The 25,867-nt window shown below is 46.6% G+C and overlaps 1 protein-coding gene across 1 annotated transcript; it reads right to left on the reverse strand.

The window, feature by feature from the left end:
* Positions 1 to 4,268: 4,268 nt before the first annotated feature.
* Positions 4,269 to 7,482, reverse strand: RAN (RAN, member RAS oncogene family). The gene is made up of 4 exons (XM_075322169.1): positions 7,311 to 7,482; positions 5,256 to 5,443; positions 4,965 to 5,135; positions 4,269 to 4,792 (listed from the first exon to the last, which is right to left on the reverse strand). Exons 1-4 carry the CDS (start codon positions 7,465 to 7,467, stop codon positions 4,748 to 4,750), a joined length of 561 nt encoding a protein of 186 aa, XP_075178284.1. The 5' UTR covers positions 7,468 to 7,482; the 3' UTR covers positions 4,269 to 4,747.
* Positions 7,483 to 25,867: the final 18,385 nt, after the last annotated feature.

A 25,867-nucleotide genomic window follows, 5' to 3' on the forward strand; every position in this document is an offset into this window, starting at 1 on the left:
TAATGGCGTAGGATGCAAACGCCGACGCCTGAGAGGTTAAGGACACCACTTGCGGAGCAGACGTACGTGTGACTGCATTAATCTGCGCATGACAAGCTGAGATAGCTTGGAGTGCCCATACGGCTGCGAATGCTGGAGCAAAAGACGCGCCGATAGCTTCATAGATGGATTTCAACCAGAGCTCCATCTGTCTGTCAGTGGCATCTTAGAGTGAAGCCCCATCTTCCACTGCAACTATGGATCTAGCCGCCAGTCTGGAGACTGGAGGATCCACCTTGGGACACTGAGCCCAGCCCTTGACAACGTCAGGGGGGAAGGGATAGCGTGTATCCTTAAGGCGCTTGGAAAACCGCTTATCTGGACAAGCTCGGTGTTTCTGGACTGCCTCTCTGAAGTCAGAGTGATCCAGAAACGTACTCATTGTACGCTTGGGAAACCTGAAACGGAATTTCTCATGCTGAGAAGCTGACTCCTCAATTGGAGGAGCTGGGGGAGAAATATCCAACACCTGATTGATGGTTGCTATAAGGTCATTCACTATGGTGTCACCTTCAGGTGTATCTAGGTTGAGAGCGGCCTCAGGATCAGAATCCTGATCTGGTACCTCCGCTTCATCATCCAGAGAGTCCTCCTGCTGAGACCCTGAACAGTGTGATGAAGTCGAGGGAATTTCCCAGCGAGCCCGCTTAGGCGGCCTGGGACTGCGGTCCGTGTCAGAGACCTCACCCTGGGACCTATGGGTCACCCCAGGAGCACTTTGCTGCTCCAACTGAGGGGGGCCTGGGGTCAATGATTCAACAGTGCCCGGGGCCTGAGTCACCGGTCTGAACTGTAAGGCTTCTAGTATCTTAGCAGACCATTTATCCATACTCTCAGACAGTTTGTCAGCAAATACTGCAAACTCCATCCCTGTCACCTGGACAGTGGTAGCAGGTGGTTCCACCTGGGCCACCAGTAGCAGAGGCTCCGGCTGAGTAAGTGCCACAGGGGCCGAGCATTGCACACAATGAGGGTCGGTGGAACCTGCCGGTAGTATAGCCGCACATGAGGTACAGGTTGCAAAGTAAGCCTGTGCTTTGGCACCCTTGCTTTTTGCGGACGACATGCTGTTGTCTCCTCTGAGTACAATCCAGGAGGGTATATAGCCAAAAAATCAACAGTGCGACCGTACAGTGTAAATGTATAGCATATATATATATATATATATATATATATATATATATATATATATATATATATATATATATATATATATATATATATATATATATATTATATACACACACACACACACACACACACACACACACACACACACACACACACACACACACACACACACTTCGGCACTCAGTGGGGCCAGCACCTCAGGTGCTGCTTACCGACCGCTCAAAGCGGTTGTGTGATCACCAGATTCCCTGCCTGGGCCTCCCAGAGCCGTGTTGTCTCTCCTCTCCAGCGTCAGAAGTGCTGACAGGAATGGCTGCCGGCGTTCTGTGGGGAGGAGGGGGCCGTGGGCGTGCCCTAGAAAGTGCGGGAATCTGGTGCCCCACTGTGCTGAGTGAGGGGGGAGGAGGATACAAAGTATGCTCCAGCCCTCAGCGCTGCCGTCCTGTGCAGCGTCCCACCCTTCCCCTGACTGGCAGGCCTGGGGGCGGGAATATGCGATACTAGGCCGCAAAAGCCGGGGACTAAAGTTATAAGCGCGGCCGGCAAAAAGGCGCGGTCGGCGCGGTAGTCCCCGACGCACTAACACACCCAGCAGTGCTGCAGTGTGTATGGCACAAGCACTCATGCGCGGTCCCCCAAGGGGACACAGAGTACCTCACAGTAGCAGGGCCTTGTCCCTGACGATACCCGGCTCCTGTCCAGCAGATTCCCCAGGGGCTGCAGAGGGAGCACGGTCCCCGTGCCTGGAGACCGATTAGGATCCCACTTCACCCAGAGCCCTTAAGGGATGGGGAAGGAAAACAGCATGTGGCTCCTGCCTATGTACCCGCAATGGGTACCTCAATCTTAACAACACCGCCGACCAGAGTGGGGTGAGAAGGGAGCATGCTGGGGGCCCTGTTATGGGCCCTCTTTTCTTCCATCCGACATAGTCAGCAGCTGCTGCTGACTAAGATGTGGAGCTATGCGTGGATGTCAGCCTCCTTCGCACAAAGCATAAAAACTGAGGAGCCCGTGATGCACGGGGGTGTATAGGCAGAAGGGGAGGGGCTTTACACTTTTAAGTGTAATACTTTGTGTGGCCTCCGGAGGCAGAAGCTATACACCCAATTGTCTGGGTCTCCCAATGGAGCGACAAAGAAATACCATTTATGCTAGTGTCACACAGGCATTTGCGTCCATATAATGTAGCCCAATCATAGCTTTACAAATACAAACTTTGTATCAATTCCTTTCAGCTTGTGAATTGATTTTTCAGCAGGCTGGGCTAGGGCATTCATCCCTATGGGAAACTGAGATTCTTTAACACTGCTTACCAGTGACTAAACACTGTTCCTGAAGGGCAGTTTCACACATCCGGCATTTTACCAGATTACCAGACCCGGCACACAGTGTAATACAGGACAATGGCATCACAGCAACCTCTGGTCACATGCTGTCATGTGACTGGATGTCATTGTACAGTATTAACTGTGTACTGGATCTGGTAATCCAGCGAAATGCTGGATGTGTGAAATGGCCCATGAGAGTTTGTCACAAGGTTTTTGCCACCTAATCTGAGAGCAACATAATGCTGGGGGAAGAGATCCTATTCCAGAAATTTCACTTACTGGGCTGCTTAGTGCAGTTTTGATTAAAATCAATGTTTAATCTTCAGTAATCATTAGAGGACTACTCTGTATGCTGCCAGGTAGTCCAGCACATTCATGAGCTAGATCTGCGGCAGAAAAACATTCATATTACACAAGGGTTGAACAGAACACTGATAATAGCCTATGGGCCAGTGGACAAACTTTTCCACACAAACTAATGGGTCTTCAAGAAAGATGGGTAGGATAGAGTTGTGTGGTATGACATTAGAATGTCAAAGGGGGCTTCGTTGTTACATGCAGCTTTCCAAAGTCTCCCATGACTGGGGGCTTCTCTTTAATCTGAGCAAAGTTCAGCCTCTGAAATCCCAGTGGTTGGATCTCTGTCCCTCCATCAACTATCAGGACAGAATAGTTAAGACCACACACAGATGGCTAACCAATCATATTTCCATGGTGTCACACCCCTATGGGCGTGATACCCTGGAGCGACGTCCCCGCTCTTTCTATCCTGCGCACATTGCAGCAGGCTTCTTTTCCGGGTGTTCAATTGCTGGCTTCAAACGCACACTGCGCATGCACACTGCGCGTCTGAAACTGACGAGAACCCAGAAGAAGCCTGCCGCAATGCTCGCAGGATAGAATGAGCGACGGGGACGTCGCTCCAGGGCATCACGCCCCCAGGGGCGTGATACCATGGAAATATGCAGACGCCCATAGGGCAAGGAGTCGCCCCTGTGCCAACATTCCCTGCCATTTACATATGAAGGTAATAAAACGTTTATTACTTTCATATTCTACAATTTTACAGCACAGGGATGAGTAGGGAAGTGTAATTAGGGCACACATGCGTCTGCTGATAGGTTCCCTTTGAAAATGTCTGACCAGGCCACCAGCTTGTTTTACTAGCCGGTCTGCAGCCATCATTCATTATGGAGAGAACCTCTGCACGGAAACTTTTTTTCTTATGCAAAAACACATTACAAATGGAACATTTTTTATGTTTATGTAAATTCTTAACTAATGTAAATCTATTTAGGAAAGGATGAATTATCTTCTTCACATCAGTTTTGATTATTCCTCCTTCTTGCAGGACGAGTTGTACTTTTGAATGTTAATCATAGTGTACTGGAAAACAGGAAAAAAAGTTCCAAGTGCGTAAAATTGCAATTCCAGGGTTTTTTTTTAGTTACCATGTTTACTACATAGTAAAAGTGACCTGACAATGATTCTACAAGTCAGTATAAATTTGTATATATCAAAATTAGGATTTTTTTAATTTAAATAATGTTGTAATAGGGTTAATAAAAATTGATGGTTTTTGTATGTATGACAGATTCCTGTACAGCATCAGACATTAAGCTGTTTGACGACCAGTTTTGCATCTAGCCATTGGGACATTCTTGAATACACTATAGTAGTGTCTGGTTTTAAAATTAATGCTGCTAAACAGGCGCCAATACAGACAATTGTGCCACATACAGTATAAAGAAAAAAATATAATGAAAGTTATCATACTGCTGCAAAATGCAGTTTATTAATCTGACCCAGTGAATAAAACTGACAGACATTAAGAATTTGGCAAGGTACACCCTGTGAATGCTATGAAAAGTAATGCCTTGAAAAGTTCTCAAAATTGACATTTCATGTTTAACCAGTTAAAGGCAAGTGTTTTACAACAAAAAATAAACATGTAAGATTAGGTCAACATACAGTAAATAAGTGTCACACAGAGCAATTGTTATTGATATCAAGGAGCTTGGGTATTTGAAATACAGCTTTATTATGATCTAAACGAAAAAGGTATGGGAATGACAGTAACAAACAAGATTCACCATTGAATATTGTGATGTGACTGTAGCAGTCTTAACTTAATATTGGAAATTTTAGGGAATATTTGCAGTCCCAAACAGCTAAATATGCATCACATCACCGGACAGTTGCCTATAAAACTAGACTTCTGACTCTGGGCTCCCACTTCATTCACCTCACAGATCATCATCCTCATCTGGCAGTGCTGTGGTCTGGGCAATCTAGTAATGCGGGAGGAAGAAGAGGAAAAAAGAAAACAAAAACAAAAAAAAAAAAAAAATTAAATAAAAACGGTCTTCCAAATGTGGTGTACATAACCAGGAAAAAAATACATTGGAGAAATTGGGAGGGGGAAAAAAAAAAAAAAAAAAAAAAAAAAAAAAAAAGGCTTACCTGTAAATCATTCTCATATTGTGCTGCAAGTGCAGGATCCATATGCACTTCTGGTGGTGCAAGCGCAGGCATGGCTACAAATTCAAGGTTAGGATCACCTATCAGTTTTCTGCCAAGCCAAAGGAATGGCTTTTCAAAGTTGTAGTTACTCTTTGCAGAAATATCGTAGTACTAGGAAAGGGGGGAAAAAAGTTTTAGTTTGGATTAGTACTAGAAAAGGGGGGGGGGGGGGGGGTGTTTCAGAAAGAAACACTTAAAACTGCAATGTTTACTGTAAAATCTAAAACCAACCTGAAGATTCTTCTTCCTATGGAACACAATGGACTTTGCTTTAACTTTTCTGTCCTTGATATCCACTTTGTTGCCACACAAGACTATGGGGATATTTTCACATACTCGTACAAGATCTCTATGCCAGTTGGGTACATTCTTGTATGTGACTCTTGATGTAACATCAAACATGATAATGGCACATTGAGCTATTAAAATAGATAAAAAAAGTTAGTGTGATCAGTAGCCTGTCACATGGGAATAAGAGCAAAACCTAAAATTAAGACAAAGCCATGAAAAGAACTGTAAGGCAGTAGGGGGCGAATTTAATAGGCCTCAAGCAAAAAAAAAAAAAAAAAGCCTATTTATTAACAAAATGCACCATATGAAAGTCTGCATTAAAAAGGAACCTGACAGTTTATCTACGCACGGCATGTATCAGATGTTGGTGGCATGACTGCAGTCATGTTTAATGCTGAGATACTGCAGTTTCAGAGAAACAGGGACGGAGCCACACAGGAGACTGGTCAGATGAGTCCCCAGCAGTTTCTCCCCTTGAGCCCAATGTGTGTAGGGAGAGATCTGTCACTCCAGGGTAGCAAACAAAAAGAATCCACTGGGAAGCCGCCCAGTCAATTAGTCTCCAGCACTGCATGGTTCCTAGCGGCTAGCAAACTTTTTTCTGAAATGCTGAAGTTTAAAAAAAAAAAAAAAAAAAAAAATTGTTGAAATCATAGATCCACCATCTGATACATGCATCAGACAGCATATATCAAGTTAGCTTCACTTTAAAACTGAAGTTCATGCTGCTTGATGAGTGTGGGAGCATCTTTAGACTGAATTTTATGGTTCAACAAACTTAGGCTACATGCGCACACGGCAGAATTATTTCTCCAGTGAAAACGCACCTACCTGCAGAAAACCCCCCCCAAAAAAACGCACCAAAACCACATGCAGTTTTACTGCATTTTGCCCCTGCGGTTTGTAAGGGAAAACGCAGAGTAGTGACATGCTGCTTTTGCTGCAGAAATTCTGCAGCAAAACCTGTGGAAAAAAAAAAAAAGTGTACACAGCATTTTTAATTTCTCAAACTTTGCTGGGAAGTACTGCATGAAACTTCTGAACAAACACCGCAGCTAAAAACTGCACAGGGCCTTAGTAAGGTTTTTGTACATTTTTCTGACAAAGAAAAACATTCTGGCACGCTGTAGTGACATTTTAATAAGTGAATTTAGCATACAGTATTTAAGATTCTGTTAATGGCTTTAAGACCGTAATTAGCTTCTGGGAAGAAGACACTAAAATGTGAACATGATTGCCAACTACAAAATCTACAGCTTTTCATGTGAAACTAGAATGGGAAGCCTGAATTATACAGTTTGCCAGGCATCCATAAGTGCAAAGCAGCAATGCATATCTGAGCAATGACATGTCACTAGAATAACACAAGTACTGTTATTCGTTACAGTTGTTTGCCTTACAGCCATGTCAACCAAATCCCCATTAGACAGGAAGGCACAACTATGCTGAGTACTTTAGTGTTTTCCAGGAGAGCTACTGCCAAACTTCTCCAGCAGTGTGGCTCTCCTACAGAGAAGAAAAGGACAGACAACTGACTGGATCCTTCTCTCAACTTTGTTGCGATCAAGTGGAAGTCCCCATGAACAGACTGACAGATTCCCCCGATCTTTGCAGGTATGGTTAGTTTTAATGTGCTTGGGGCAATAAGTGACTTAGGCTAGTTTCACACTTGCATTGAACGGCATACGTTGCATTGTGTTGTGTGATGGATGCAACGGATGCGTTGCATATAGTGGCACAACGGATCGTACAAAACAACGGAATCTGCTTTTTTTTTAATTACAGTTTTACCGGCGGCAGACTATTGAGAACGATCGGCTGACCGCTCAGAGCAGCCGGCTCCGCTCCTAAAAATACATATGAATACCATACAATGAGAACATTAACACTATAGCGATTTAGACAATGAGATTTAGCTAAAATATGACAATTTCATATAGAAAAATTAGGTTAGTTTTGTCACCTAATGTTATTCAGACTATGGCAAGTTCTTACCCTGAATGTAATAACCATCACGAAGACCACCAAACTTCTCCTGACCAGCAGTATCCCATACGTTGAATTTAATAGGACCTCTGTTTGTATGGAACACCAGTGGGTGGACTTCAACACCAAGTGTGGCTACAAAGAAAGCAAGAGAGTAAATAGCCATGGGAATATAATACAAACAAGTTTTTGTATGGTGACAGACTTTACAATTCAGATGTCAGTTAGGCTGTAGTCAAACTCCTACTACAGACAGTACAAAAGATAATAAAGGCCTGATTTGTTTGGTAAAGGTGTAAGGATATTGGGATTTTTTTTTTGTTTAAAGATTCTTCCTTGAGCTTGACTCCTTTTAATTTTTGTTGTGGGGGGGGACCCTCAGTACGCAAAATGCAAATGTTTCCTTGTTGTGCTATAAACATACAAAAACATCCATGAAGCTCTAATCTTGCCATGTTAAATGAGTATACCAGCTAATACCCATTGCCTGTACGCAGGAGGGGTGATTGATAAGTGGACTAGAAACGCAGACCTCAATTTCAGGCAAGGATACCAATAAAGTGGCAGTTTTAACTTAAAGGCAATCTGTCACCAGGTTTTTGCTACCTCATCTGAGAGCAGCATAATGTAGAAATTGAGACCCCGATTCCAGCGATGTGTCACTTACTGAGCTGTTATTTTGATAAAATCATTACTTTCTCTGCTACAGATCTAGCAATCAGCTCATGAATATGCCGATTACCTGGCACCACGCAAAGTAGCAGCATCAAATTTTGCATCGCATCACCCGGCAGCCGCACACTGACAGGAGCAGGTCGGCTGCATGTAGTTTATGCAGCTGCACGGTCGTGTCTGGAGAGCGTCAGGCCGTGCCAGGTGACGCGATACGCGCCAAGTGACTCAGACTTTCAGATCGAATCACCTGGCAGCCGCACACTCTCCGGACATGAGCGTGCAGCTGGCGGGTGATGTGATGCGAGACTCGCGCAAGTGTGACTCAAGCCTTATTTTGATACACAGCCATGATAAAGCCCTACAGCTGTGGCTGCAGCCTGTAACTGTGGGCTTTATCTGTGCTGGTATCAGAATAGAGGCACCCTGTGCCGATTGTATTCATTCATTTTCATACCAGACATTTGCACTGCTTTCTCAGACCACCAGCTGTCCTGTGATTGAGTGGCAGTGTCAGCTGACTGCAACCTCAGGTAGGGGCGTGTAGCTGCAACCACTTACAAGCGCCAGTGGGTGGGGAAAACAGTGAATACTCAATGAGGGTTAATTGTCAGCTCCGGAAGTGAAAGTTACCTTTAATGCAGCTTGCCGCCATGACACGACGCTTCGGTGAGTACACCACGCGTGCTCCTACTCCCCATCCCTTCTACCAACATTTTTAATCTCCAGATTCTGGTTCCCATAGACTTCTATGGATACCAAATTATGGACCGGATCAGTTTGTGGTTTTTTTTTTTAAATAAAAAAAATGTACTGGGGTTCTATGCAAGTCTGCGCAGCTCTAGTAAAGAGGTTATCCAACAGCTATTTGAAGAACTCCGTCGTACTTTACTCCTCCCCTTCAAAAAAAAAAAAAAAAATAAATACATAAAAATGACTGTCAGAAGTTATCCCCATTAAAACAGATTATACTCTCCAGTGCGGTTTCAGCATTTTCCACACTCCTGTGTGGTTATGTCACAGTGCACCTACACCTAGTATTTGCTTCTCCCTTCAGATGAATTAAAGATTAAAAAAATCAGAGCTGCAGAAAAGACAGTGAAACCGACAGATTGGGTGCAGGGCTCAAATGACAACCACACGTGAGCCCCAGGAGAAAGTGCCGGGAACACTGGAGCGGCACAGGAGTGTAAACGTTCTTTTAAACAGAGGTAAAATGGTGATTGAGAAGGGAAAGGGGGGGGGGGGGGGGGGAGGGTGTCTGAGAAGTGGGAAGGGCAACCGCAGACTGGAGGAGCACAACACAGATCTGTAGTGCATTTTCTTCTTACACCATTTGCCGATCATGATAATTTGATACGTCCATTTCTAATTAAACAAAGCAATATGATTACTTTTTATTTAGTTTTAATGCAAGTTGGAAGGAGATTTGAGCAACATTGCAGAATAGTCGTCTTGGCAAACACAAACACCCAACAACCAGTTCAACCCAATGACCCCAATATTATGTTGGGCCAAATAGCACATGAAAAGCAAGAATGCAAAATTTAGCCTACGAGTTAGCTTTAAAGACACAGCCCTGACAAATGACATAAAACATAACTCACTTTCCTGGAAGAGGAGTACAGCTCATCTATATCAAAGAATGATAGTGACCCTGACAGTACACATCATACTTCACAATACATTAAATCTCTTTGAACTGAAACAGATGAGGCTGGTGTCGCTTAAATTCCACATCAGTAAAATAATCATCCTTCTCGTGGATACACTTACCAGGTTTTTCCATGAACAAAGTTAATTTTCAAGTTAAGTTTCCAGGTTGGAGTCACATTAGCGTAGAGCATGGGATGTGATATGCTAATTACCCTCAGCTGTGCAAGCTGATAAAATTCCAAAAATAAAATATGGAATGTGCCCCCATCCTTGGGCAGCGTCTTCCTACTGGTCCCATATGCCGTTGTGCACACAGACAAACTTTCAGCCGGTACGTGGGGCCACTGCTATTAGCACTTAAGTTGAATGATATGCAGCACTGCAAAGCATCCACCTAAAGTCTAGCGTTGACAGCAGCCACATGTACCAGGTGAGATCTAGGGGTCTGTGTGACTGTGGTCCGCAAACAGCAGCTATATAAAAAAAATTGTGGAACCCTTGAGTATAAGCTGAGTGAGCGTTTTCAGCAAAAAAGTGGGCTGAAAACTGCTTCTACGAGAGTATATAGTGATCTTGTTTTTATTCTATTAACAGTCATTGTTACGTTATTTCAGTATCCTCCATTTCCTTGCTCTACCTCAAATCAGGTACATATCGGTCATTTCATTGCACCTCAATCATACCTTTTGTCATCCTCCTTCCAACACCTGCTTAGCACCAACTACAGCTGTTATGCCCGTATACATTTACTTATGCAATTCTGCAGGTTTCCAATATATAGACTGATTCTTCTGTTAACCTCTATTTGAGTAATATATTACTCAGTTAGCAGGGATAGAGATTGATCGATCACTACACTTATGCATAAACTTCTATTGTCATTTATGTTCAGTAACAAATTATGTAATTTTGGATAAGCAATATGGTGTTTTTCTCTTTTTAATCATGCAGCTTTACAACTATGTGGAGACCTGTATATTTGTTTAGAAGATCTTTATTTGTATATTGTACAGCACATTTTATTTCTAGCATTTCAGTGACTTGATGACGAAGATAAATAAATGACTGACTAGCGCTCGAGAAACAGACAGGCCAAGTACTTTATGACTAAGACATGGGACGGGTCGAAAAATGTCACCTATTGTGCATTTTCACTAAAACTTGACAGAAAATTGAAGGCTACATTGACTACATTGAGTGCAGTAGATTAACTACGCGGACTCCTAAAATATATAATAAATCAGGGACAGTAGTGCAATGCAGAATGTGCTGAATATTTTTTCATAGGAATTTGGGAAAGTTATAGAATGTCCTATAAATGGCTGTTCTATTCCTGATCTACATTCACACCTGCAAAAGCAGATCAGCTTTTTAAAAAACTGCATCACCTGAAAGGTTTTTGAGTTCATAAATCATGCTTTCAATAGCAAAAGCAGATTAGAAAGACACCACACAAGCTGGCATGCTCATTTTTTTGTGAGGCTTTGAGCACAAAAACAGATCCTCACAAAACGCTGTGTCTGAATGTCCTATCTTGAAACCCATTGCCTTTGCTGGACGCCCAGAGTCACTGCATTTCAACTGAATTTATTTTGTGAAACTGGGCGGACATGCTGGAAATCTGTGGTTATTGCCGCCAGAACCGCTAAAATTCATTCCATCTTGGAGACGTGCTGGGAAAGGGGCAATTGCTAATCAAACCACTCGGTGGGTCAGCACTGCTTTAATGATTAAGCGATTGCTTGACCTAAAATAGTTTTATAAATATGGTGAACCCTCAAGTAACCTCAAATGAAGGTCAATGGACACAAGTGGCTGAATTGAAGGAATTGCTTTATCACCCGTTTACCGTGACTTAAAAAAAAAAAAAATTACAAGCTGAGGATTTAACTCCTGGCATTTTCATAAGGGAGTGGAAGAACTTGCTATTTTGCCTGTCCCAAAGAGGTTTAATCGAAGATGGCATTTCTGCTTCAATGAAATGGAGAGAGCCAGCTATTGGAAAATAAAATTCTTCTGGCAGCTGTGTATCTGGACCCAAGTCATCGTATACTGCTTGATGATCAACAGCTTACTAGAGGAAAAGCTCTGACTGAGGTAGCAGTTAGGATGAGCGGATACAGGACTGCCAGGCGCAAGAGGACTTGGGTGCTGACAGTGCTACTGCTGCCATAACTTCATCCTCTTCAGCTAAGGCTTTGACAAGTATTTAGATGACATGGAGCAGGCAAAGCGTTGCCGAAAAGAAAAAGATTTCACTCAGTCTCCTATAGCAGCAGATTGACCAGATTTCAGTAAAATTTTTCACTTGCTCTCAAAGAAATAGAAAAATTCAACCGTTCATCAAAACTGACTGTGCATGAGGCAATTCCTTTATACCCGGAAATTGTTAGAGACGTTGCCCATGTGGATACGGCTTTGCCTCAAACCCAAGTTACTGTAGAGGTTGTTCACTAGCCTTAAAATTATTAAGACCACTTTCACACTTGCGTTCAGCGCAGTCCGTCACTATGGAGAATAGCGCAGTCCGTTAACGCACTGTGCTATTCTCCATAGACTTGTATGGACGACGCACTGTAACGCAAGTGTCAGCGTTGCATCTGCTGGACGACGCAGCGTCGTTATTTTGATGCTGCGCCGGGCGGATGGAACGCTGCATGTAACTTTTTTGAGCAGCGGAAACCTTTATTTTTCACTGTGCATGCTCTTTTTTTTTAATCAAACTTTATTTTATTTCTCGGTGGCCGAACGTTCAGCTGAGCGCCCGGCCGCCGGCATGTCAGGTCGCTCAGCTGAGCCGCCGGCATGTCAGGGCGCTCAGCTGATCGTTCACAAAAGTCGGCTGCCGGTACTGTAAAGAAGAAGAAGGGAATTTTGTTACTTACCGTAAATTCCTTTTCTTCTAGCTCCAATTGGGAGACCCAGACGATTGGGTGTATAGCTACTGCCTCCGGAGGCCACACAAAGCATTACACTAAAAAGTGTAAGGCCCCTCCCCTTCTGGCTATACACCCCCCGTGGGATCACGGGCTGCTCAGTTTTAGTGCAAAAGCAAGAAGGAGGAAAGCCAATAACTGGTTAAACAAATTCAATCCGAAGGAACATCGGAGAACTGAAACCATTCAACATGAACAACATGTGTACCCGAACAAACCAAAAATCCCGAAGGAAACAGGGGCGGGTGCTGGGTCTCCCAATTGGAGCTAGAAGAAAAGGAATTTACGGTAAGTAACAAAATTCCCTTCTTCGGCGCTCCATTGGGAGACCCAGACGATTGGGACGTCCAAAAGCAGTCCCTGGGTGGGTAAATGAATACCTCAAGTTTGGACTGTAAAAACAGCCCTTCCCTACATGGAGGCAACCACCGCCTGCAGGACTCATCTACTTAGGCTGGCATCCGCCTAAGCGTAGGCATGCACCTGAAAATGCTTGGTGAAGATGTGCAGACTCGACCAGGTAGCTGCCTGGCACACCTGCTGAGCCGTAGCCTGGTGCCGTAATGCCCAGGACGCACCCACGGCTCTGGTAGAATGGGCCTTCAGCCCTGATGGAACCGGAAGCCCAGTAGAACGGTAGGCTTCAAGGATTGGTTCCTTGATCCATCAAGCCAGGGTGGATTTTGCAGCCTGCGACCCCTTGCGCTGACCAGTGACAAGGACAAAGAGTGCATCCGAGCGGCGCAGGGGCGCCGTGCGGGAATGTAGATTCTGGGTGCTCTACACCAGATCCAACAATGCAAAGCCATTACATATCGATGAAATGGATAACGATAAAAGGAAGGTAAGGAGATATCCTGATTGTGATGAAAAGGGGGAAACTCTGGGATCGGGCGCAGCACTACCTTGTCTTGGTGAACACCAGGAAGGGAGCTTTGGATGACCGCGCTGCTAGTTCGGACACTCTCCGAAGAGACGTGACCGCTACCAGAAAGGCCACTTTCTGTGAAAGTCGAGAAAGTGAAACATCCCTCAGAGGCTCGAAGGGCGGCTCCTGGAGAGCAATTAATACCCTGTTCAGATCCCATGGGTCTAACGGCCTCTTGTACGGAGGGACAATGTGATAACCCCCCTGCAGGAACGTGCGTACCTGAGGAAGTCGTACTAGGCGCTTCTGAAAGAATACCGACAGCGCTGCGACTTGTCCTTTAAGGGAGCCGAGCGACAAACCTTTTCCCAACCAGATTGCAGGAAGGGAGGAAAAAGGAGACAATGCAAATGGCCAGGGAGACACTCCCTGAGCAGAGCACCAAGATAAGAATAACTTCCACGTCTTGTGGTAGATCTTGGCAGACGTCGGCTTCCCAGCCCGTCTCATGGTGGCAATGACGTCTTGAGATAATCCTGAAGACGCTAGGATCTCGGACTCGATGGCCACACAGTCAGGTTCAGGGCCGTAGAATTCAGTGGAAAAAACGGCCCTTGGGACAGTAAGTCTGGCCGGTCTGAGAGTGCCCACGGTTGGCCGACCGTGAGATGCCACAGATCCGGGAACCACGACCTCCTCGGCCAGTCTGGGACGACGAGGATGGCGCGGCGGCAATCGGAGCTGAGCTTGCGTAGCACTCTGGGCAACAGTGCCAGAGGTGGAAACACATAGGGTAGCTGGAACTGCGACCAATCCTGAACTAAGGCGCCTGCCGCCAGAGCTCTTTGCTCGTGAGACCGCGCCATGAAAATCGGGACCTTGTTGTTGTGCCGAGACGCCATTAGGTCGACGTCCGGCATCCCCCAGCGGCTACAGATTTCCTGACACCCTTCTGGGTGCAGAGGCCATTCCCCTGCGTCCATGCCCTGGCGACTGAGGAAGTCTGCTTCCCAATTTTCTACGCCCGGGATGTGAACTGCGGATATGGTGGATGCTCTGTCTTCCACCCACATCAGAATCCGCCGGATTGCCTGGTAGGCTTGGCGATGCGTGTTCCGCCTTGGTGGGTGATGTATGCCACCGCTGTGGAATTGTCCGACTGAATTCGGATCTGTTTTCCTTCCAGCCACTGCTGGAAGGCTTGCAGGGCAAGATACACTGCCCAGATTTCCAGAACATTGATCTGAAGGATGGACTCCTCTGAAGAGAGTCCTTGACCGTCTGAGAAGGGAGACGTTCCTGTCTAGGGACGTCGACTCCCCAACCCATTGGCAAAGCATGTCCCATTGAAGTGGACGCAGATGAAACTGCGCGAAAGGGACTGCCTCTGCATGAGGCGTCTTAAGGGGTGTGACTGGCCTTGAAGGAGAGACTGCACCCCCGTCTGTAGTGAACGCTGCTTGTCCAGCGGAAGCTTCACTATCGCTGAGGGAGTGTGAAACTCCATGCCCAGATATGTCAGCGATTGGGTCGGTGCCCGATTTAACCTTGAAAAGTTGATGATCCACCCGAAACTCTGGAGAGTCTCCAGCGCCACGTTCAGGCTGTGTTGGCATGCCTCTTGAGAGGGTGCCTTGACAAGTGGATCGTCCCAGTAAGGATCACAGAGTGACCCTGAGAGTGCAGGACTGCTCCCACTGCTGCCCTGAACTTGGTGAAAACCCGTAGGGCTGTCGCCAGACCGAAGGGCAGGGCTACGAACTGAAGATGCTCGTCTTCAATAACGAAACGTGGCAAACGCTGGTGCTCTGGAGCAATCGGCACGTGGAGATAAGCATCCTGATGTCTATTGATGCTAGGAAATCTCCTTGAGACATTGAGGCAATGACGGAGCGGAGGGTTTCATCCGGAACCGCCTGGCCTTCACGTGCTTGGTGAGCAGTTTTAGGTCCAGAACGGAACGGGAAGAGCCATCCTTTTTTGGCACCCCAATCAGATTGGAGGAAAAACCGTGTCTTGTTCCTGAAGAGGAACAGGGATTACCACTCCTTCTGCAGAAGAGCATCGGCTCGGGGGGGGGGGGGGGGGGGGGGGTGGGAAAGTTCTGAAGAATCGAGCCGGAGAACGAGAACAGAACTGTATCCTGTACACGTGAGACACAATGTCTCTCACCCACCGGTCTGTGACCTGTGGCAGCTAAATGTCGCCAAGCGGGAGAGTCTGCCACCAACCGCGGATGCGGAGAGAGAGAGCTGAAAGTCATGAGGAGACCGCCTTGGTAGCGGTTCCTCCGGCTGCCTTCCTTGGGCGTGATTGAGCCCGGCCGGAATCTGAGCCCCTCTGAGCCTTTTGAGCCCTTTTGGACGAGGACAATTGGGACCTGCCCGAGCCTGGGAAGGACCGAAACCTCGACTGTCCCTCCAGGACAGCATTAATAGGGTAAGTCGCAATGCAGACATTGCGAGGTTAAGGACACCACCTGCGGCACAGATGTACATGTGCTCAAGACCAGCTGCGCAAGACCAGCTGAAATAGCTTAGAGTGCCCATACGGCTGCGAATGCCGGAGCAACCGACACGCTGATAGCTTCACAGACAGATTTCAACCAGAGGTCCATCTGTCTGTCAATGGCATCTTTAAGTGAAGTCCCATCTCCACTGCAACTATGGATCTAGCCGCAAGCCTGGAGATTGGGGGATCCACCTTTGGACCCTGGGTCCAGCGCTTGACCACGTCAGGGGGAAAGGGATAACGTGTATCCTTAATACGTTTGGAGAAACGCTTATCTGGTAAGCGTGGTGTTTCTGAACTGCTTCTCTGAAGTCAGCGTGGCCAGAAAAGTACTCAATATACGCATGAGATACTGAAAAGGGATTTCTCCTGCTGTGAAGCTGACTCCTCCACTGGGGGAGCTGAGGGAGAAATATCCAACATTCCATTGATGGACGCTATAAGATCAGTCACTATGGCGTCACCATCCGGTGTATCCGGATTGAGAGCGGTGTCAGGATCAAAGCCCTGATCAGCTACGTCTGCCTCATCATACAGAGAGTCCTCCTGCTGGGACCCTGACCAGTGATGAAGCCGAGTGCCGCACCCAGCGAGCTGGCTTAGGCTGTCTGGGACTGTCGTCTGTGTCAGAGCCTTCACCCTGGAATGCCTGGGACCCCCCCGGAGCACTGATTATGTTCCAAATGAGGGTGGCCAGGGAGCATTGATTAAGATTGCCCATGGCCTGTCTGGACTGCAAAGTCTCTATCCCATGACAATCTATCAGCCGAAACTGCAACTCCGTCCCTGTCCCTGGACAGGGTTCTTTGGCCACCTCTAGTAGAGACCCCGGCTGACCAAGTGCTACAGGGGAGCATTGCACACAATGGGGGGTCAGTGGAACCTGCCGGTGGAACAGTATCACATGCAGTAAAAGCAGCATAGAAAGCCTGTGTTGCTTTTTTGCTGCTGTATTCTAGCCATCTAGGAGAATATAGCCAAGAATAGCGACCGTACAGTGCAATGTATAGCATACAAGCATAAGTACAAATGAACACTTCAGCACATGCAATACAAGCAGCATAGAAAGCCTGTGCCTTGGCACCCTTGCTTTTTTGCTGCTGTTGTCCAGCCATCTAGGAGAATATAGCCAAGAGTAGCGACCGTACAGTGCAATGTATAGCATACAAGCATAAGTACAAATGAACACTTCAGCACCTGCAATACAAGCAGCATAGAAAGCCTGTGCCTTAGCACCGTTGCTTTTTTGCTGCTGTTATCTCGCCATCTAGGAGGGCATATAGCCAAAAATAGCGACCTACAGTGCAGTGTATAGCATACAAGCATAAAATACAAATGGACACTTCGGTATTTAGTGGGGTCAGCACTTCAGGTGCTGCTTACCGCCCGCCTATAACGCGGGTGTGTGGTCGCCAGAGCCCTGTGACTGGTTGCCCAGAGCTTGTCTCCGTTCCCCAGCTCGGACTGCGTGCAGGAATGGCTGCCGGCGTCCTGTGAAGAGGGGCGGGCCGTGGGCGTGCCCCAGCCAAGAGCGGGAAACTGGCGTCCCACTGTGTCCAGTGAAGGGGGCTGGAGAATGCAAAGCAGACTCCAGCCCTCGGCGCCGACTTTCTGTACAGCGTCCCGCCTCTCCCCTGACTGGCAGGGCTGGGAACGAACCGAAAACTAGGCCGCAAAGCCGGGGACTCGAGTAATAAGCGCGGCCGTCCTTGTGCACGGCCAGCGCGGAAGTCCCCGGCGCACCACAAGTCCCAGCCGCGCCAGTGTAAAAAACACCCAGCAGCGGCCGGCGCGGCAGTTCCCAATACATAAATTCACTCAGCAAAGCTGCAGTGAATAATAGCACGAGCGCTCCGCGCTGTTGCCCCCGGCGCACTAGCACTCCCAGCAATGCTGGCGTGTGTGTGCGCGCTTGCCCGGGGACACAGTACCTTAATGTAGCAGGGCCCTGTCCCTGACGATACTCAGCTCCATATCCAGCAGGTTCTCTGGGTCTGTGGATGGAGCCCGGTCTCAGTGCCTGGAGACCTGTAAGATCCCACTTCACCCAGAGCCCTGAGGGGGGATGGGGAAGGAAAACAGCATGTGGGCTCCAGCCTCCGTACCCGCAATGGGTACCTCAACCTTAACAAACACCCGACAAAAGTGGGGTGAGAAGGGAGCATGCTGGGGGCCCCATATGGGCCCACTTTTCTTCCAACCGACATAGTCAGCAGCTGCTGCTGACTAAAAACAGTGGAGCTATGCGTGGATGTCTGACCTCCTTCGCACAAAGCTTGAAAACTGAGCAGCCCGTGATCCCACGGGGGGTGTATAGCCAGAAGGGGAGGGGCCTTACACTTTTTAGTGTAATGCTTTGTGTGGCCTCCGGAGGCAGTAGCTATACACCCAATCGTCTGGGTCTCCCAATGGAGCGCCGAAGAAAAAATAAATAATGCTTTCCGTTTTGTACGATACGTAGCATTGTATTGTGCCACTATATGCAACGCATCCGTTGCATCCGTCATACAACGCAATGCTACGGAAGCCATCCAACGCAAGTGTGAAACTAGCCTAAGTCAGATTTGAGGTAATCTATGAAGGAGGATCTGATGGAAGCAATTGTTTAGTATGTTTGTTGAAAACGGTTTTTGCCACTTACACTATTAAGTAGCAAAAACAGTTAAAAACATACTAAAATAAATAAGCAATATACTAAATGTTAAGTGAAATGTATTTTTAGTGCAATGGGAACAGACATTTAATCATTTTGATAAAATAATCAAGATATTTAGAACACACATATATACATATATACATATATACATATATACATATATACATATATACATATATACATATATACATATATACATATATACATATATACATACATATATATTTTTAATTACATATTTACAATTAGTTTGTGTTTTAAAGTCTTATTCCAAAAAATATATTTTATGTTCTAAATATCTTGATTATTTTATCATAAAAATGATTAAATGTCTGATGTTCCCAGCACTAGAATACATTTTTCACTTAAATATAAGCAATATATGTGGGAGTCGAAGTCGGTGCAAGGGAAATTGAGTCGGAGTCGAAGGTTTGGCTTACTGACTCCACAGCCATGATGCTCAGCACAGGGTTTTTTTTTTTTTAAAGAATTTAATTGTGGAAATTATTCCAAGACCTATTGATTAAAATGAACTATGTTCATGGGACAACCCCTTTGACATTAAGCCATTCTGGTATGGAATTTCAGAAGGCATTACATCAGCCCATAAGGTTAATTTGAAGATGATGACCAATACTAGGCCAACACCATCTGATTCCACTTGTTTCTCCCACTTAAGACCCGTTCTTGCACCATTCCAGTAACTGCGAGCCCCGCGTCCACACACACACACACACACTTCAGACCAATTGAGAAATCAAGTTGAAGTCAGTGGCAGCTACCACGTCACTTCCTGTTGATTAAGGGGTGCTTCACACATAGCGACGACGTCGCTGTTACGTCACCATTTTCTGTGACGTAACAGCGACCTGGTAAGTCGCTGTTTTGATCGCTGCTTAGCTGTCAAACACAGCGACGCAGCAGCGATCATAACATCGCTACATGTGCAGAGAGCAGGGAGCCGCGCACACTGCTTAGCGCACACTGCTTAGCGCTGGCTCCTTGCTCTCCTAGCTACAGTACACATCGGGTTAATTAACCCGATGTGTACTGCAGCTACATGTGCAGAGAGCCGGAGAAGGCAGCACAGGCAGCGTGAGAGCTGCGGAGGCTGGTAACGAAGGTAAATATCGGGTAACCACCTTTGTTACCCGATGTTTACCCTGGTTACAGCTTACCGCAGCGGCCAGCTCCTGCAACGGGAGAGCGCCTTTGAAGAAAACGAACCAGGGCTGTGTGTAACGAGCAGCGATCTCGCAGCAGGGGCCAGATCGCTGCTCAGCGTCACACACAGCGAGATCGCTAATGAGGTCACTGTTGCGTCACCAAAACCGTGCCGTAGCAGCGATTTCGGTAGCGATCTCACTGTGTGAAGCACCCCTAACTCATTTGATCCGAAGGAGAGAAGCCGGTGATTGTGATGTCATGCGAGCTGTGTCCAATGTTTATTGCCTCCAACCCAATAAAAATACACTGACATCCATAATATTACTTTAAGACCATATCTCATCCACTTTATTCCTGTCCCATTGCGATAACCCAACCCTATCATGTATAGGCCAACAGCACCACGATCATATTGCCATTTGGCAAGCATGGCCAATATCTTTTAAGACATGGGAAGCTGCACACCTCTAGTCTACACGCCCCCACATGACATCATCCCGACAATGATGCTCTGCACTGTGGATCATGTGATTAGTCACACGGAGACAGTCACATGGCTCCATTCCAGCATCGCACATGACGACTGTCAATACTGAACATACGCTATCTAGCATTGTGCATCCCCGGCGCTGCACTTCCGGTTCCACTCTCCATCGGATATATGGCCGCGCACATAGAGTCCTCACATGACCAGCAGACACCTGTGTGCCAGCACGCTGCTCCACCAGTAACAAGGTAGATCATTTTTATTACCCCTTAAAACTCTGCAGTTTTAAAAGCCATATATGATAAGCTATAGTTTTTCTTACAGCATAGTATCCTCAGCACAGACGCGCTTACCCTAGCCTCCCTGGTTTTATTAGAGAACCAAGTGGAACCCCACCCCTGGTGCTTACAGGAGAGTTACCACAATGTTCAACCATTAGGCTATGTGCGCACGTAGCGTTCTGTCCCTGCAGAGATTTAAACAGCACACGTGCGCTTCAAACCCTGCAGAAAGTCTGAATGGAAAAAAAAAGAAAACCGATTCCATGCACTCTGAGTGCACCCCCTCCCATAGACAGAGCGGGGGATGCATGCAGAGCGCAGGAAAGAAGTGACATGTCACTTCTTAGAACGCGCGCTTCGTGCAGCAGCCGAAGCGCTTCGCTCTAATACGCCACGTGCGCACGTTTCCTGCATTATCTTCATAGTTTATGCTGGGGTCGCAGGCAGTTACGCTGCGCTGCAGATTGCAGCAGAACTGCATGCAAACACGCAATGTGCGCACATAGCCTGAGGCTATGTGCGCACTTTGCTTTTTACCTGCTTTTTCAACTGCAGCGTTTAATGCCAAAATGGTTGTGTTCTGCTTTTCAAGCAAAGTCTATGGGAATTTGGGTTTCTTGTCCGCACTATGCAGTTCAAACTGCAGTTTTTTTGTTGCAGAACTTTGGTAAAAAACTCACCTTTGCAGGGCAAAACCCAAATGGCAAAAAAAAATTGTCCTGTTTTTGTCTTTGCCATTTGGGTTTTGCACTGCAAAGGTGAGTTTTTGACCAAAGTTCTGCAACAAAAAGGCTGCAGTTTGAACTGCAAAGTGCGGACAAGAAACCCAAATTCCCATAGACTTTGCTTGAAAAGCAGAACCATTTTGGCATTAAACGCTGCAGTTGAAAAAAGCAGCAAAAAAGCAGGTAAAAAGCAAAGTGCGCACATAGCCTTAGTTTGATATTCATTTTCAATATACTCATTAATCCCTCCTTAGTTTCTTTCTTGAGACTGTCCTGCCATGCTGATTTCTGTTTAAACATATACACCAAACAGGTACATCTTTTCCTCTGTGATGCTACAAGAACGATGGATATCTTTACTACCTTCTCAGTTTATGCTACTTCTACACTATTTCAGGATTGTCTTGTCATCGGCTCAGCCAAAGGGAAAGGCAAGACATGCTGAGCACACGAATTAGCTGCAGCACTGCAGGCAATCACAAACTGGGAACAGTGGCAGAGTCTCCGTGCTGGACACAAAGCAAGTAACTGAAGTACCCAGACCAAACACATGGAGAATGTACAAATTCTTGTAAGATACATCTGCAAAGCAACAGCCCCAACCACTGCCCTACAATGCTTTGCTGTATACTACTAACAGAAGACAATCATGTAATCCACATTGAGTGAGCATGTCTGGTCAGACATTCTCTGCTTTAACGTGGTATAAACATGACATTGCAATACACGGAATCACAGTCCATTTGGAGTTTAAGGCCTTGTGCGCACTAGATGGAATTTCCAACATGTTTCGCTGCAGAAAATGTTCATAACATCTCTGCAGTGATTCACCAGCAAATCCTATGGGGGGGGGGGGAGAATGCTGTGTGACCTAGGCGGATTTTGACAGCTGCATATTTTGCTGTGGGATTCCCGCAGCAAAAACAATTGCATGTCACTTTTCCGTTGATAGCTGCGGGATTTCACTCAATTGACTAATGTAATAGTGAAATCCCGCAGGGAATAACGCAGGTAGCAAATTATGCGTTTCACCGTTTTCCCCTGTTGCATTTCGCTTTGTTCAGGACATAATGTTCATCACTGCCTGCGTTTTGCAGGGAAGTGATGTCATTATGACAGGAAGAGGAAGCGGAGCAGAGAGTAAACACATCACAATCACACCCATAGAAATCAAATGTACATAAAAAAAAAAATAAATAAAAAAAAAAAAAAAACACAAACGTGGGCTCTGCTGTATTTTTACCGTCCAGCAAAGGTAAACACACAGCGGCGGCCCGGTATTCAGGCTGGGGAGGGCGAGGGCCAGGGTTAATGGCCCCCCAACCCGGTACTGTCGCATCCATTATACGCCAGTCGGAGTGTTCCCGGCTCTACCAGATTGCCGTGATGTGGTGGCAATACGGGGTAATAATGAGTTCATGGCAGCGGATCGCTGCCACCAAGTCCTGGCTTAATCATGGCAGCGTCTGAGACAGCTTACATGATTAACCCGTAAGTGAAAAAACATTCGCAAAAATACTTCGTTTTTTAAATAAACAAAAAAGCCCCTTCCACCACTTTATTACACCCCCTAACACACAGCTCTGGCGTAATCCACCTCGGTCCCACAATGCTTGCAGACTACTGCAGCCGCCTCTGACACACTGTACTTAATGCAGCCTTGTAACAAGACTGCACACAGGCAGCTACAGGTCATTTCTCACGGTCGGTAATGTGAACACATTACCGCTCGGGAGAACTGCAGTGTGTCCTCACAGGGACTCTTGATTGATCTGTGCTCTATTGATTATCTATCCATCCATTATCTATATCTATCTATCCATCCTTCTATCTATGTATCTCAGAAGGAAATGACGTTCTTCAAAGTGCTTTATTGCATTGAATGCATAAAAACATATGTACCAACCTGCGGAAAAGTCGCACCAAAACGCATGCGGATTTCTGTGTGGTTTTTTACATTTTTTTCCCACAGGTGCAGAAATCAGTGCCTGCGGAATTTTTTTTAAGAAAACTCCATTTTCTAGTGCGCACAGGGCCTAACAAGAAATCCTCAATGTTTCAAGTCTAGTAGTAATAAAGGAACTTAGTACAGAAAAACACATGTTAAGGCCCAAGACACGGTATGAAGATCTGACCGAATGGAATGCGATAAGATACAACATTCCCCTCGGACCAATATTAGCATGTGCCAGCACACGAGCCATTTTCTTGGCATCAATCGGACCAAGAAAACAATCACAGCATGCTGCGATTGTAAAGAAAGACTCTCGCACCCATTCAAGTCTATGGGGCAAGAGAAAGATCGCACTGCACTTGCATTACACTGGTGTTCTGCGAGTGCAGAGCGAGAATAGCAATAGCCAGCAACGGAGGAGAGGAGACAAATCCCTCCCGCTCCTCTGCCGACCAACCCCCCGCAGCTGTAGTCCGATCGCATGATCGGACCTCAGACGCAGTTACTCGCATCACACCCGGCTCCCGCTGTGCTGCCACCGTGAGACGAGTGTCATGCGAGGATCGCATTAGTCCATGTGTGGCCCCAGACAAACAGTTAAGAGTATGAATAGAAGTCTTGGGGCATATTCCCTTCAGAAAATGCACCAAATTTGGAGAGTGGAAAGAAGGGAATTTTGTTTACTTACCGTAAATTCCTTTTCTTCTAGCTCCAATTGGGAGACCCAGACAATTGGGTGTATAGCTTCTGCCTCCGGAGGCCACACAAAGTATTACACTAAAAAGTGTAAAGCCCCTCCCCTTCTGCCTATACACCCCCCGTGCATCACGGGTTCCTCAGTTTTAGTGCAAAAGCAAGAAGGAGGAAAGCTAATAAATTGGTTTTAAGTAACTTCAATCCGAAGAATTTTCGGAGAACAGAAACCATTCAACATGAACAACATGTGTACACGAAAAAACAACAGCCCGAAGGGAACAGGGCGGGTGCTGGGTCTCCCAATTGGAGCTAGAAGAAGAAGGGAATTTTGTTTACTTACCGTAAATTCCTTTTCTTCTAGCTCCAATTGGGAGACCCAGACAATTGGGTGTATAGCTACTGCCTCCGGAGGCCACACAAAGTACTACACTTAAAAGTGTAAGGCCCCTCCCCTTCTGGCTATACACCCCCCCGTGGGATCAAGGGCTCCTCAGTTTTAGTGCAAAAGCAAGAAGGAGGAAAGCCAATAACTGTTTTAAATACAAATTCAACCCGAGAAACAACCTCGGAGAACTGAACTGTTCAACATGAACAACATGTGCACCCGAAAAAAACAAACTTCCTAAGAAAACAGGGCGGGTGCTGGGTCTCCCAATTGGAGCTAGAAGAAAAGGAATTTACGGTAAGTAAACAAAATTCCCTTCTTTGTCGCTCCTAATTGGGAGACCCAGACAATTGGGACGTCCAAAAGCAGTCCCTGGGTGGGTAAAAGAATACCTCGTGATAGGGCCGTCAAACAGCCCTTTCCTACAGGTGAGCCACCGCCGCCTGAAGGACTTGTCTACCTAGGCCGGCATCCGCCGAAGCGTAGGTATGCACCTGATAATGCTTGGTAAAAGTGTGCAGACTCGACCAGGTAGCCGCCTGGCACACCTGCTGAGCCGTAGCCTGGTGCCGTAATGCCCAGGACGCACCCACGGCTCTGGTAGAATGGGCCTTCAGTCCTGATGGAATCGGAAGCCCAGCAGAACGGTAGGTGTGAAGAATTGGTTCCTTGATCCAACACGCAAGGGTGGATTTGGAAGCTTGCGACCCTTTACGCTGACCAGCGACAAGGACAAAGAGTGCATCCGAGCGGCGCAGAGGCGCCGTGCGGGAAATGTAGATCCTGAGTGCTCTCACCAGATCCAATAAATGCAAACCTTTTTCAAATTGGTGAACTGGATGCGGACACAAAGACGGTAAAGTGATATCTTGATTGAGATGAAAGGAAGATACCACCTTGGGAAGAAATTCTGGAATTGGACGCAGAACTACCTTGTCCTGGTGAAACACCAGGAATGGAGATCTGCATGATAACGCCGCCAGCTCGGACACTCTCCGAAGAGACGTGACCGCCACTAGAAAGGCCACTTTCTGTGAAAGAGAAACCTCCTTCATAGGCTCGAAAGGCGGCTTTTGGAGAGCAATTAGAACCTTGTTCAGGTCCCAGGGCTCCAACGGCCGCTTGTAAGGGGGGACGATATGACAAACCCCTTGCAGGAACGTGCGTACCTGAGGAAGTCGCGCCAGGCGTTTCTGAAAAAATACGGATAGCGCGGAGACTTGACCCTTAAGGGAGCCAAGCGACAAACCTTTTTCCAACCCAGACTGCAGGAAGGAAAGAAAAGTAGGCAATGCAAAAGGCCAGGGAGAAACTCCCTGAGCAGAGCACCAAGATAGGAATATCCTCCACGTCCTGTGGTAGATCTTGGCGGAGGATGGCTTCCTAGCCTGTCTCATGGTGGCAACCACTTCATGAGTAAAACCTGAGGCCGCTAGGATCCAGGACTCAATGGCCACACAGTCAGGTTGAGGGCCGCAGAATTCAGATGGAAAAACGGCCCTTGAGACAGCAAGTCTGGTCGGTCTGGTAGTGCCCACGGTTGGCCCACCGTGAGATGCCACAGATCCGGGT

This window comes from Anomaloglossus baeobatrachus, chromosome 1 (assembly GCF_048569485.1).
Source record: "Anomaloglossus baeobatrachus isolate aAnoBae1 chromosome 1, aAnoBae1.hap1, whole genome shotgun sequence".
Lineage (NCBI taxonomy): Eukaryota > Metazoa > Chordata > Amphibia > Anura > Aromobatidae > Anomaloglossus > Anomaloglossus baeobatrachus.